This window comes from Carettochelys insculpta, chromosome 15 (genome assembly GCF_033958435.1).
Source record: "Carettochelys insculpta isolate YL-2023 chromosome 15, ASM3395843v1, whole genome shotgun sequence".
Classification (NCBI taxonomy): Eukaryota; Metazoa; Chordata; order Testudines; family Carettochelyidae; genus Carettochelys; species Carettochelys insculpta.
Window position 1 is genome coordinate 16,040,045 of NC_134151.1, and position 15,385 is coordinate 16,055,429.

The 15,385-nt window shown below is 46.5% G+C and overlaps 1 protein-coding gene across 2 annotated transcripts in view; it reads right to left on the bottom strand.

Annotated features, from left to right (window-relative positions):
- Positions 1-12,672, bottom strand: part of ADRB2 (adrenoceptor beta 2) — a 72,914-nt gene extending 60,242 nt beyond the window's left edge. Inside the window, exon 1 of one of the 2 annotated variants that reach the window (XR_012647590.1) lies at positions 8,587-12,672. Coding sequence is in view for 1 of the 2 variants with exons in the window: in XM_075009428.1 (XP_074865529.1) it covers positions 11,182-12,367 (1,186 nt within the window). In the remaining variant the exon portion in view is untranslated. The remainder of the gene's footprint in view (positions 1-8,586) is intronic. The other variant, XM_075009428.1, reaches the window with a different exon arrangement.
- Between the last annotated feature and the right edge of the window lie 2,713 nt (positions 12,673-15,385).

Genomic DNA, 15,385 nt, shown 5'->3' on the forward strand with positions numbered 1-15,385 from the left:
GCTATATTAAGTTCAAGCTCATTTTCAAAGTTTCCTGAAGGTCAGACATTCCTTATTTTAAAGGGATCAATTCTACAGTTCTTTTCCCGAGTGAAATTCCCATTTAGTCTAGTGGAATTTTTGTCTTTAAAATAGATCTCAGATTCAGGCCCTCATGGCAATTTCTCAGAGACTATGATCTCTTCTCCCTGCAAGTCTCAATTCAAATTGCAAAACCAACCAGTAAGTCCCTCCTTGGAAAGCACAGTCCCTGGGCTAGAATAAAACATTTTTACAACTTCACATGTCAATTTGAATCATGTTTGAAAATGGCCAGAGTTACTGTTTAAATTTCCCCCGAAGGCTGACAATGTAATGCTTAGGATGGTACCCATACAATAGGAGAAAGATTTTGGTAAAATAACCATTTACATACTTTTCAGAACACATTTTACACGGGTGAAAAAAATATGACTTTTCTGCATTGACTTCAGAGACAGGACTTGAGTTTCGTTCTTGAACAAAAAAAAAAAAAAAAAACTCTGTTCACTGTTAAATTATAGGTTTACCTGTGTTATAAGCAATGTTTATTTCAAGAACTCTAGCTCCTTTTGTTTAGTAATACCATGTATGCTCTATCAGTAAGACTGTGAAACTTATATTAAGCTGCAATTACTGCAGTAATGTCAGAAAAATCATTCCTAAGGGAACAGCATAGTAAGTACTTCGTCTCCATCTACAACTACCACCTATGAAAAATGTTTTGATTATGTAATTCTTGACTTGGTATTTGTAATTCACAGAAGAACACTATCTATGAACATTTGAACTATGTAATGACTAGATGTTCCCCATTTCCATGGAGATTTGGGCACATGGACATTAGTATTGGTATTGGTTTCTTAGAAAACCATTTTTAACTTAAATTTAGCTTCGTCTACCTTCTTGGGAAGCTAGAACAGACATAGCCAATTACTCGCTAAAAAGTCTCTCACCTCTGGAGATGTGGAATAAAACCTTGCCTAACATCACAAGCACTGTTTTGCAATATCAAACTGGTCCTTAGGACACATTTTCTTTAAAAAAATCCCAAACCCAAGACACTAATGTGAGATTTTTGAAGCAAAGACATTTAAATAGAAAAAACTTTTAGAATTTTGGTTGAAAGTAGGGACAAAAATCCCATTTAATTAGTTAACCAGATAAATGTTAGTCAATTAAACAGGGAAAGAGGCTTTGAAAAAAACTCTTGCCCAATATGACTACTCGTAATATGCACTCAAAACCATCCCTTAAAGTGGACTAAGGAGCAGTACCAACAGGATCCAAAGTAATCCTAGCAACTTTTTTGTAACCAAAGGAGGACTCTAGAAAGAATCTTCAAAAGATGAGGGGAAGAGAGATGGCCCTCTGGACTCTTGAAGAGACACAGAAAGTTCCTCCCTTAGGAAAACGCATGTCTATTAGTCTTCTCTCCACTCTTAATCCAGGTAACTCTGTCTCACACCAGACCCACCTGCCTTTTATGGACTCTTGGGGGAACATCAGAGTCACAATGTGCCAAGCAAATGTTATAAAAAGTGTCTTCTTAGAAAACTCAGCCAAATGGGACATCATGCTGAAATATCATATTGACAGGCAGCTTCCAGACAGGCATACATAGACACCCTTCAAGGCTCCAGAATCATCCACATGCATTACAAACCAAAATCTTAAATTTTAATTAACTTTTTCATAATTACTGTGCAAGTATACTGCCTGTCACGCAGGGGAAGGAGCTCAGCATTCTGCCCAGCACTGTCAAAATTGGAGGCCTTGCACACCAGCTAAAATAGATCCCTTGGTGCTAGTAAGAATAAATAAATGAAAGGTTTGGAAAAAGTAGAACTGTGTGACACAGCTGAGCTGGAGAGCACAGGATGTGCTCACTCACATTTTATTCCCTCTCCAGGGCGGATGGGACTCTTTCTCAACTTCCTTAAATTTGGGGATGCTCGTATTTCTGGATAGTTGGTAACTAGTATAGTCAGTGAAACCTCAACTGTTTGCTTTGGTCCATCAGTTCACAACTTTGGCTCCTCTATACACATCCGTACATGCCCCTATGATATCACACTACAGCATAAAATGCATTGACCTGCAGTGCCTTTCACTAATTTCTAGCAATCAGCTGTTTGCTGACTTTGGGAATCTCAATTAGCTAGGTTCTGCAGCAGAGGTCAGCAACACCCATGCTGGGTGTCAAGAGTGGCATGCAAGCTGATTTTCCATCAGCACCAAAGGTGGGAGCTCAGCCCCAGTTCTCCTCTCTCATGTAGCCGGGAGCTTTGTCAAAGCCACGCCACCTGTGGATTAACAGAAGACCAACTAATGCTACCAACCACCACCTAAACAGAAAAGCTCTGCATCTTAATTTGTGTATTAATGAAGCTGTTGAAAGTAGGAGAGAGAGAGCCAAGTTAGTCTGTATCTTCAAAAAACAAGAAGTCCTGTGGCACCTTATAGACTAACAGATGTCTTGGAGCATAAGCAGGTCTTTGCCCATGAAAGCTTATGCTCTAAAATATGTTAGTCTATAAGGTGCCACAGGACTTCTTGTGGTTGTTGTAAGTAGGACTATCAGCAACTTTAAAAAGTATCACCAGCACTTGGGCTGGCACTCAGACTGTACATAAAAGTCTAAAGGTCAAATTTCAGCACTCCACCTCAGAAAGGTTGCTGACCCCTGTTCTGCAGCATATACCATATGGCTGGAGGAAGAAAAGCACATCTGAGAGAGAGATTTCATAGTACCTAGAGACGGCACAGATCAAAACCCTGCTTCCAAAATTCACCATAGGCAGACTCAAAGGACGGGGCCCAGAACTTACAGGTTTGAAATCTAGGTGTAAACCTGAATTTTTTCAGACATTTGGGTATTTGCAGAGAGGTTCGAGTTCTGTGAATTCCCCATAACTTGGATCTGGATCAGAATACTTCTGAGACATAAGGGCTGTGTCTACACGGGCACAAATCTTCGAAACAGCCATATTTCGAAGATTACTAATGAGGTGCTGAATTGAATATTCAGTGCCTCGTTAGCATTAGGACGCTTCCGACCGCGGTGCTTCGAAAGCGCGCGGCTCGGCGCAGCTACACGGGCTCCTTTTCAAACGGACCCCGTACCTTTCAAAATCCCCTTATCCCGATCACTGATCGGGATAAGGGGATTTCGAAAGGTGCAGGGTCCTTTCGAAAAGGACCCCTGTGTAGCCGTGCTGAGCCACACACTTTCGAAAGCAGTGCTTTCGAAGCGTCGCAGCCGGAAGCGTCCTAATGCTAATGAGGCGCTGAATATTCAATTCAGCGCCTCATTAGTAATATTCAAAATGGCCTTTAGCATGGCTATTTCGAAGATTTGTGCCCGTGTAGACACACCCAAGGTTTCCACAAAGTAAAAAGCTTTCCAGCCATGTCTCCAATGAGGAAAAACTAAGTGATACAGTGAAGGAACTCTACATTCTGCATCTGCTTTGGAGATGGAACAGCAGCAGCTCCTGAAGTGGAAAATGCAGCAACCTGCATGAAAGTGACTCAGGGATCTTCAGCTACTACATTATTTTGCAACAATGCAAAAGCAGAAATTACAGCACTGCAACTTACCAGAATTAAAAGAATTACACAACTGAACGTGACATTATGCAAAACCCTGTTCAGCCAAAGTACAAAAAACAATAGAGGTGGAGGACACTTCTGCCCCACCATTAAATATGTTCACAGGGACTGTACACAAAGAGTAGAAAATATTCTACTTGCATCCAGTGGGATCACGCTGATGCTGCAAGAGTTGCGAGAGGCACAGAAGAGCAACACAGAATGAAGGCCTGTGTGTTTTCAGAGGGCTAGAGTGTTTTAGGTTTGGACACGATATTTCACTTCAGCGACAGCGGAATTTCCTATGATTTTTTTTCCCCAGTAGTGAAAGCAGCTCCGAGCCTGACATAGCTGCACTGAAGTCACTTTACACCAGCTGAAGGGCGGGTGGGGGGGCTGCCTCTATCTACACATTTCTATTTTCTTCATTACAAAATAAAGGATCCTTCAAAGAGGTTTTACTTTCTGCATTTGTGATCTCCAGGTGGCAGTTTCTATAGAGGACTGTTCATTGTGTGAGTTACATCGTAACTGCTTGGCTCCATGCGGCAGTCTCATTTTCTCTGCTGTCAAGACTTCTAGGGAAGATCACCAGTTTTTACTGAGTCAAATTCAAGGAGCATTTTGGCCGAGTAAGACTGAGGGTGTGTCTACAGCATGCAGCTTTTAGCAGCAAGGAAGGGTTCACACAGCTCTGAAGCCAAAAGTCAGAGCGTGTGAATGTTGCTCCTCTGCTTTTTGCCGAAAAAAACACTTCTACCCCAACGAGTGGGTTTGGCATTGTCAATGCTCACAGAGCTGTCCTGTCCCGTTCCAGGGGCCCCACAGCGACCACCTCAACTGGCCTATGGACCAAGTGAATACTGGAGGCCCTGGCATGGGGTGGCAGCAAGGGCTGCGAGAGCGCTCTGCTTCCCACTGCTGCGAGTCTGGGGGAAAGGGTCACCCTTGTAGCAAGCCCATGCCAAGCTCCACCCCTCCAAGAATCCCCCAGCTGGCATTGCCTGGGGGAGGGGACTTCAGGCAAGGGAACAGAGCAGGAGCAGGAAGGGATGGAGTAGGGGTGGAGCACAGGCAGGGCTTGGGGAAGGAGGACAGCAAGCGTGGGAGCCCTGGGCCACGTGACTGGGGTTCGGGGATGTGTTACAGCCCTGAGTGTTTACAGGTGAATTTGCCATAGGAAAACTGTCCCTCACTGGTGGGACGGGGGGGAGAGACTTAAGCGCCAGTGAATGACAAAGCTTTTATGGACTGAGTGGAAGTGCAGGCAAAGCCCGAGACGCAGCCCAATTAAGCAGCTGAGAATTTGTTTGTGGATTTTCAAAGCAGCTGCTGATTCTTTCATTCAAGTTCAGGTGGCTTGAGACCTCCACGGCTCATCCGTCACCTGCGTTGACTTCAGAGACAGAAAGGTAAAATATGCAGCAATTGCCAGCTAACTTGCATTAACAATGCCTCCTTTTCCCCTCCGACCCATCTTGGTCAATGCCACTTCATCCAGGTCATCTCCCCAGCCTTGTCTCACAGTGACTAATCTATCGGTTCCTGACCCTTCCAGCTTGCAAGGCTTTGAACAGCACTGGTTCTGAAATAAACCACATCCCAGATGACGCCTCCTCAGATACGCGCTGCAACAGCATTTGAAGCTTTAATATCAAATGGCCAAACAAATATGGACACAGACAAAATATGCACAGCACTTGCAATGGAGACACAGCATTTGTTTGCATTCTGGGCCTGTGCCTGTTCCCACTGAAGTCCATGGAAGGTTGGCCAGTAAAGAGAATGTCACCCTGCCACCTGTGAGATGGTGCCATTTCCTCCCCTATTTGGCCCAATCAATCTTATAAGCCAGGGGGCAGCAAACCTTGGCACAGGTGCCAAGAGTGGCATGCCAGCCAATTTTCATTGGCATGTGAGGCAGGAGCACAGCCCCACCCTTCCTCCTGCATGCAAGCCAGGAGCTTGCTCAAAACCACGCCACCTCTGTTAATAAAAGACCAGCTAATGCTACCAACCACCACCTGAACGGTAAAGCTCTGCATCTTTATTTATTTATTAATGAAGCTGTTGTAAGTAGGACAATTAATGACTCTAAAAAGGATCACTGGCACTTGGACCATACGTAGGAGGTGAAAAGGTCAAATTTTGGCACTCCAGCTCAGAAAGTTTGCTGACCTCTGTTATAAGCTATCCTGTCCTGGTATGCATCCTCTATGTCACCTGTGCATGCCATTCCATTCAAGAAGGTATTTTCATATTCATCTCACAAACACTGCACGATGATGCAGAATACGAACATGTAGATCACCAAATGTGTTTATTTACATCCACCTACTGTACTGCACAACAGCACTCAGTATCCAAACCCTTGTATTGTACAAAACAAGTAGCACCTGATTTTCTGAGTTCCTAAATGCTGCATCGTGTCAGGTTTCATTCTGCTAGGACATACTGTTAATGTTTATTTGGAAAGAGATTGTTTTTGTAGATCCAGTGACTTCCCCTAACAGCAACTGCATGTACCCCATAACGTCAATACTCTGTGCTGGCTTCAGCAGAACTAGCTGTATTTTAAAGACTTAATATGGGAATTAAACTGTGCTCAGGATCTGCTTACAGCCTGACATCAATAGCAGAGGGAGATTCACCAAGCAACCTCCCGAAAGCAAACCCTGTTCTCTGCTTGACACTAGAGAGCAGCCAATGGTAAACAAGCAGGGACATCCTGGAACTCACCTCACATGGCAGGCAGCTAATAAAAGAGGAAAAAGCTTTCTTAGGCCACAGGCCCTTTCCTGCCTATACTTTGGGCTCAGCTCTGCAGCCCTGATCTGATCCAGGCAAAACTCCCTTTGTAATGGCAACCAGACCCACCATCCCTTGAAGGAAGGTTGAAGAATCAGGCTCTTTAACTCACTTTGCCCAGAGGATCCAGGCCCACCTTACTGAGGAGAGGAAACTGCAGCAATTTCAACCCCGCTTTCCCACAAAAGCCAGTAGAGCTGAATTCCCTGCAGCACCTTGTACCTCCCTTTGTACCAGCACAAAGTGGGTGTGCAGGAATGTGAAAAACAGGCAGAATGGCAAGTGGGGCGGGTGAGGGGGTCGAATGCTCTTTGTGTTTGAAGAGCCTCTGGTCTTGGTCTTCTAAATTTTGTCACCATTATTTTTATTCCACATTTTTCGAGATGTGAATAATACACACCCAGAATACCTTAGTTTTTCCTACACACTAGGGTTACCATGTAAAAAAAAAAAAAAAAAAAAAGAGGACACCCCTGAGAGGGAGTGTATCTACTAACTCACATTGTATTAATGTGTTACGGTATGTGTAGCACATTAATGGAGCCTGATTTGGTAGATACAGATGAGCTCCGTTTAGGGTTGTCCTCTTTTTTGAAAGGTCAAATATGGTGACACTGCTACACACACACACACACACACACACACACACACAAAGTGCACACGCACTTTAGTAGTCTCTGAGCCCACATCATCTGTGACAGAAAAGATAGGACACTGACTTGCTGATTCTGGGCATACTCCTGTGCAGAGTAGCTCAATAGTGCAGTGCATGTACTGTGACTGCAAAGTCTCAGCTATAAATAGCCGCACCTTATTGTGTTGCATGGTGTCTGACTTTATGTCTTGTATTTGGCCATCTCCTTCAGGGACAACTGTTAGCAGCACAGAAGAAAACAGATTTACATAGATTTGCCTTAGCATTCTTCTCATTTCACTGCTGCAGTGAGTCTCTCCCTCAATCACACTTCATATTTAGCCCAGAGGTGCAGTAAGGGCTGTCAGAAAGATTCTACTCCCATGCATTTTCCTACAAACTCTGCTGCAGCATGGTCCTCCCAGTCACTTCTCCTGAGCCTGACTTCAGGCTTTTCACGCCTTAATAACCACTTGCTTGTGTAAAAGCTAATCCCAAGCATGACTGCACACAGAAGGAAAGGTTTATGAATGCGGTTTGGGCTACAAAAGCTCACTAGCTGCTAAATAGAGTGCTATCTCCACCAGAAGGGCAGGTGAGTGAGCTGATCAACATGTTCCACAAAGAGCAACTTCCATGCAGGACATCTCAGCGTACCTTTTACCAGTCTGGCTGGTAAATCACAGATCATGTTGCTCCCTAGATACGTGAGCTTCTCTACATTCTCTAGTTCAATCCCATTTACACTAATCTTCTTCTCTATTTCCTTATCTCCAAATATCATTGTCTTCCTTTTATCAATGTTCATAATCAGTGCGTAAATCAGTCCAGAGGGGCACTTCGTAATTAGTAACATCCCTGGCATCTGCTTTTAAGACACAAAGAAGATCTTGCCTGAAAGAACAAACTACAGATTTCTGATCAAAATGCAGAGACTTTTGCCTGTAATACATTAACAGGCAAATCCTCACCACTTTCTGCTCACTTGACAATTTCTGCAACAGGCCTCGCTTGAAGGACAACGCATAGGAGAATTGAGCTTTCTGATGCCTCAACAGTTCCTAAGAACTACGGGAAACTTCCTCAGCAAAGTGCAGAAAGTATTGTCAATACAGAAAGAACAAACCCGAACAGCCTACAGACGTTCTCACAAATGCCCAACAAAAGCTCTCAGAAATTCATTGGAAACCACCAATTACAATGACAATTTTCACAACATAGGGTGGGTGTGTGGTTGAATAAACGCTGTGTTTGGGAGCAGCTCCCCGCCTGAAAACATTACTACTATTTGCAGTTTTGTTTTCTGAGATTTCTTTTCATTAAGGTACTATTTCAAGAAACACCTTATGCAAATGCTAGGGCACAGGTCATACAGTTCTTACATGGAGTTGCCTGACCTTTGTATGATTCCAAGATTGACTAAAAGCTATTTCAAGCAAATTAGTCAAAGCTCAAAACAGTTCCCTAAGACAGAACTTCTGTATTAACAGAGTGCAATAACAAAGCAGCAAAACAGACAGTGTCCAACGTACCAAGATATGCAGCATTCAGAGGGATTTGGCATATACATACGCAGAATAGATCGGACTGGGAAATGTGTCACTGCCTCATAAAAGGCCCAGGGAGTGATCTTCCCCCACCTCACTTTGTTTTGATAGGACACTTCTATTTCACATCCTCTTTGCAGTTGAGCTGCACCCTTCTAAAAAAAACATTCAACGTGAGCCTAAAGGAAGAGTCTGGTTTTCTGATCACCCACTTCCTGCCTTGAGAGAGGCAGAAGAGCAACAGTTCCCTCTCAGTCCTCCTTCCCCCTCCCATCTCTGTGCTCTTCCCATCTGCACCTGTCCACTTGTGTCTGAGTATTAACTTCCCATCTGACAGCCCTGGGGGAGCTTGGAGCCAAAGTGAAGCAAGTATTGCAAACAAGGAACAAAACGCAACACCAGCTAAGAGGAAAACTAATAAATTAAAACGGTGCCACAAACATTGACAGTGATATTGTGGACTGACCCAGCTTTCTATATCCATTTTCCCTTGAGACCACACACTCCCTGAATTAAATAAACCAGGTTATTTTCATTTAAAGATTGGGAAATACCTTTAGCTAGAAGTTTGACCAGAAGAATGTTCTGTGACTGTAGCAACACAGAGACAACTTTCCACCTACTTATTCAGTGAAATTTACAATCATAGGTTTCTTTATTCCCCAAAATTCCCACAGCTTCCTCCATTTTTTTATGAGGAAGTCTTATGGAACTTAATAGAGAACATTCTTTATTTGTTTCTGTAAGCCATCCTACCAAATTTAACTGAAGTATCCCTCTTGTATATAATTCTACAGAGTGAGTCTGAATCCCTGCAGAAAAGACCTAATTTTCTTTAAAAAACTGCAAAAAGTGTTATGGGAAATTCTAACCAAGTTCTATGGAACGCTGTTGGTGTAACCCCTGCAAAATTCCAGGGACTTTTCCATAAGCAGGTCTTTCCATCTGAGGTGAAAATGGATTCATGTTTTGACCACGTTTCATTTGGTTGTTTTCTTTTGTGCACGGGAGTTCATACTCAAAGCCAGGTTTATTGGCTGTGGAGGGAGGAATTCACTGTACAACAGTATGGAGGGGTGGGTCAGGGTCATGGTATAGTGTTCCTGGCCATCATGTGCAAAATGCAGTATAAGAACAATGAAAGGGGCAGACTGTCACCTTATGACCCCTGTAGCATTGGAGCCAGGGGATGCAACTACTGCTGAAAGATGGAAAGAGGGAAATTTCAGAAGGGGAGAAAATAGTGCCTCAAAGATCGCCATCGAAATGCCATTCGAGTCCCTCTGTAACTGAACCAGCTGATGGATTGCGGTAAATGGGAACTGCTTGTAGCTATTTGCTGAGCTAAAGTCTGCTGGACTCTGTTCTGACCCAGACAGGCTTGCTCTCCCGCAGCACGGAACAGGCTCAGCCACAGGTGGTGGCCTATGATTCAGGTTCACTATGGCCAGATGGGAAGCGCTAACTCATGTTGCGGCTCTGGTTGAACATTCCAGCTGCCCCAGCACCCTGCGCATGAGTGATGTAAACAGAAAAAAGCTACTGCTACCATTTGGTAATGATGGGCTTAATCCTCCTCAATTCCTCCGGTGTCTATGTTCAGACCTCTCCAGATGCCAAAAATTACCTACAGTCCCAAGTGAAGGACACAAACCCACTGTGATCCAAAGAAACACCTAATAAAGGGAAAGAGGGTTGGTTTCTTCAGCTTACGCTGACAGGGCCCATTACTTTCACAGCTAAGCCTTTGGGATTTCAATATTGTGCAATAAAGAAGACATGACCCCCATATTTGTGCAAGCAGAAAGCAAATGTAGCTCTCAAATGAAGGGCAGCTGAAGTCACATGTACTGGACTACTATGAAGAGTGACCAGCTGAACTGAGATTAATGGGGATTTTGTGCAGAGGAGGGGAGCCACTCCCAGCAGAATTTAGTATGAAGCCACTAGAGTGTCATCACGCTTCTACACTACAGACAGGACTTTGCACACACACCTGCAGTGAGGTCACAGCAACAGCCACGGCACAAAGAAGTAAACTTCAGACTTGATTCCTCAGAGGATAAGAAATGGAACCCTGACTGGTCCCTGAAGTAAAAGCTCCATAGACAGTCCTATCATCTTCCCCTCTGACCTGAGACATCCCAGTCACCCAAGAGCCTTGAGGCCAGCCAGGCTTTGAGGGCAGGTTACCCGCTTATTATTCCTAGATCTATGAGGTAGATAAACACAGTAACAAGAACACCACAGTTGTCATGAATTCTTCATGGGATGAACCTCATCCAATCTTAAAATAACCCTGGGTTGAAGAACTAAAGTGTATATAAAGATGTACCTGCCCAATGATTTTGTACACCCTGCACGTAAACAACCCTGCCCCCAGTCCCCCAGCAGGGAACTCCCACATATCTGTGTACAGCTTGCTAGGCTTAGTTCTTTTGCATTACAAAAGAACCTGAGCAGAGGCTTTTAATGGAGGGGTGGGGGGTGGGATGGTGGTAAAGTCTCATGTCTATAATATGGAGTCTTGTGTGCTATGCCTGAGGCTCTGGGACTCAATGCAACCCTTCAGCACAGTACCTTTACAGTGCAATAAGTCCTCGCTGGCAGGCAGCCCAGATTCTTCACACAGCAGTTCACAAGTTTTGTCTTGTCCCAGGGGACAGCCATTGTCCTCCTCCTCCTCCTGGAAGTCACTTTTCCCATTGCTGTTGGAATATCCATTGGCGTGCAACTTCCGAGCAACTCGCTGGAGGCACAGGAGCTCCTGGAAAGCATACCTGAAGTCTGGGCTTCTGCAGTAAATAAGGGGGTTGAAGGCGGAATTGACATAACCCAGCCAGTTCAAGAGGATGTACAGGTATTTGGGGATGATGTTGTCCTGTATCACGTGCACAATGTTGACTATGAAGAAGGGCAGCCAGCATAAAGTGAAGGTGCCCATGATGATCCCCAGGGTTTTCAGGGCTTTGTGCTCCTTCAAGCAAAACTTGGAGGTTCTCCGGTGACTGGTCCTCCCATTCTGCTCCAGCTGGTTGTTGTTCTGGTTATGGAACCTCCCTTCACATTTGTCTATCTTCTTCAGCTGCTTCTTGGCTACCTGGAAGACCCTGGCGTAGACGAAGACCATGACCACCAACGGCAGGTAGAAGGAGATGATGGAAGAAGTGATGGCATAGCCTTGGTTGGTGAAGAAGTCACAGCATGTTTCGTTGAGGTAACACATCTTGGCTTCCTCGTTGTTGGCTCTGTACCAGTGCATGTGGATAGGCAAGAAGGAGGTCAACACAGACACCACCCAGACCAGCAGGATGACGATCCTGGCTTTGCTTTTGGTCAGGAGGCTCTGGTACTTGAAGGGGGAGGTGATGGCGAAATACCTGTCCACGGCGATGACACAGAGGGTCTCGATGCTGGCCGTGACACACAGGACGTCCAAGGAGGTCCAGAACTCGCACCAGAAGTTGCCGAAGTTCCACTGCTGCATCATGATGTGGCTGGCACCGAAGGGCACCACGCCCAGGCCCATCACCAGGTCGGCGCAGGCCAGGGAGGTGATGAAGTAGTTGGTCACCGTCTGCAGCCGCTGGAACTTGGCGATGGCCGTGATCACCAGGACGTTGCCGAAGACGATGGCCAGCACGATGAGGGACATGAGGACGCCCATGCCCACCATCCCCAACTCCTGGGACAGGCGGGACCCCTCCTCCTGGCTGCTCCCGTTGCCCGCGGCAAGCGCCGCGCCGCTGGGTCCCACGGAGCCCATGGCTGACTCCGCGCAGCGCCGAGGGGTCTGCGCCCTGCCTCCGGCGGACACGCGAGCCCGGGGCGGCCCCGCGTCCGATCCCCGCCGCCCCGTCCGGCTCCTGCGCGCCGGGATGGTGCCCCGCAGCGGCGCCTGGTGCTCGGGCGGAGGGGGCTCCGCAGTCAGGCAGGTTGCTGGGGGCTCGGGACCGGCCCAAGGTTGGTCCCCGCGCGCCGGCCGGGAGCTCCAGCCCGGGCAGCTCCACGGCTGCTGCAACAAGTGTCCCGAGCCCGTTATGTGCCGGGGCGCTTATAGGAACGCCCAGCCGTGACATCAGGCGGCCCCCAGCCAATGGGGCGCCAGCGGCGCGCGCGCTGGCGCGCACCCAGACACACGCGCGTGTGGCTGAGCGAGCTGCTGGGGCTCCTGCTCGTCCGGCCCCGGCCCCGCGCGGGGCTCGCAGCCCCAGCCCCAGCCACGCCCGCGCCCGGGGGTCCGCTGCGCGCGCAGCCCGCCGAGCAGGGCGATCCCCCGCGCGCCGGCCCTCTGGAGTTCGCGCCGCTCCCTGCACCCCCTCCCTGGGGCACCGCGGGGCGGACGGGGGGGGCTCTGCTGCGGGCGCCCGGCGTGTTCCGCGGCAGCGGAGCCAGGACCCGCGCAGGGCGGAGAGGAGCGGAGTGCAGCGCCCTTAGCCCACCCGCCCCGCACACCACCTGGCGCCCCGGGGCGCCGCCGCTGTACGGCTCCCAGCGGCCGGGTGCCGGCTAGCTAGATCGGAACTTCTGCAGGTTGAACTGACACCCGCCCCCCCCACCACCACCCCGTCGCGCTGGGCTGCTCCGTTGCTGCAGTTTCCCCGCCAGCCCTCCAGTCCCCCGAAACGCAGGTGGCCACAGCCCCGGGGACCGCTACGGGAGCCACGTTTCAGCGGAGCTCCAGCCCAACGTGCAGATGGGAGCGAGAGTTTTTGAGCTGTGGGTGCGAGTGCTTTGGTCGCTAAACGAGGCTTGGGAATAGACGGCGTTTCTCCAATTACAGTGTTTTTGTTGCAACACCCTCCTTCTAAATGCATGTCTAAACTTAGCACATCTTCACTTAACCCCTCTCAGGAAAACGGCCTTCCTCATGGAAGAAAATACAATGCCTCCTTTCATCCAGATGTCTGGAGAAAGCAAGAAGTTCCCAGCCGAAAGGGTAGTGGTGTATTGCGTATGCACAGTCACTTTGGGACAAGGACCCCAATCTGTCTCCTCCTCTGTATGTGCCTGCTGAGCCTGCAGGCCCATTCCTTGCATATAGTAGGAGGAAAGGTAGAAGAATCGGGCCCTTTAATATTTTTCAGCTTTTGTTTTGAAAGCAGGCGGAGTGTGCCCTTGCATGGGGAAGTCATCTGCATTTAGGGGACCAACTGCCAGGGCAAAACTGGAATGGATAGAAGCTTCCCCAAATCTGATCCTGAGGGGTGTTGAGGATACAACAATGTACATTTCTCATTGTCAGTTTCCATCCAGATACTACCTCTGCCTGTCTGCTTGGTAGCTATCAATGGGATAAATTCAAGAGAAAAAAAAAAGATGAGGGAAAGAGACCATCTGTCTTGGAAGGAGTTGGAAGAAGGCAGGGGAAGAGGATAAAGGATTCAATAAATCTGAAAAAACTGAGCCAGCCCCAATCTCGGACATGCTGGTGGAGCTATATCTGTGCTCCCAGAGGCCATATTCAATTGAAGGTTAATATAGTCTTTTAATCTGCTATAGGACAGTTCAGCTCCTCCTGAGGATCTTAACAATAAAAGAAAGACCTATTCTACCTTGGATTGTGCTGCAATTGACAGTTTCCTGATTTCTTGGTAAATAGTGAGAGAGCTTTTGAAAGAAGAAAAGCAATATATAGGAAGAGGGACAGATTTTTATGTACTTTTGTTACATAGTAGTTTGGGGTTTTTCAGTCCTTCCCCCCATGTTACACTGGAATAGTTAATACAGATTGTAGTGATTTTACCTTGCAGTACACTCAAAAGACAAAGTAAAGGTTAGTAACTTTTCATTTAAATGATTCGTAACAAATGCATGAGGTGAGTGCCCTTTCTTGCAACAGTTTTAAAGATTTCTCCTTAATGCGCATCTGAATTGCTATCAGAGTTGTGACCCATCTCCAATAAAACCATGGTACTGAACAAATGTATTTAGTGATTCTCAAACACTTGAGAAATAACTTTAAAAAATGCCTAATCTGTCCATACATCTCCAATACGTTCTATTTGGTGATACTGAAGCCAGATGTGGTTTGAGTTTAAAAGCATTTTCTCAAAAAGCAAACAGTTTGCTATATTATGGAATAAAGACTACTGCATGCTCCTTTTCATCTAAAAGGAGATAATTTTGGCTTTCATGTTTAGTGTCAACTTGTTTATTTGTAATGAAACCATAGCAATGCAGCCCTTTTTTTTTCTGAGATAAACTGTGTTCCATGCAGCGTGCAAAGTCTTTTGGGCATTACTTTAAAATCTGAGGCCCTGTGGGCTGTGATTTGCATGAACATAAAGATCTCCTAGCATTTAAGGTTATGGATTGCAGTGGGATTACTCTGCCATCTATAATTCTTCAGGATGATGTGCACTTGCAGCTGCCTCTGGTGTGAAGGACAGCAGTTACCAATTCAGTGCTCGCGCTCTCTCTCTCTCTCTCACACACACTCTCTCACACACACACACACACACACAAAAGCAGGTCTTATTCACAAGAGTGAGCCCACACACACAAAAGGAGGTCTTATTCACAAGAGTGAGCCCATTTATTTTAGCAGAACCACCAAGTAAAGACTGCTTATGCATGCATACGTAGGAAGAATGGGACCCACAGTTTGCAAAGCTTTTAGGAATGAAAGATGCTATACAAATACAAATATTATTCTTAATTAAATGGATTTGAGGTAGGGGGCTGTTGATTGTTTAGACTTGAGCAACTAGTAATGTTGAATAACACTTTAAAGTCTTAGGACATTAAACATTCATAGGGTTTCAGGATTCTGCCTCATTTT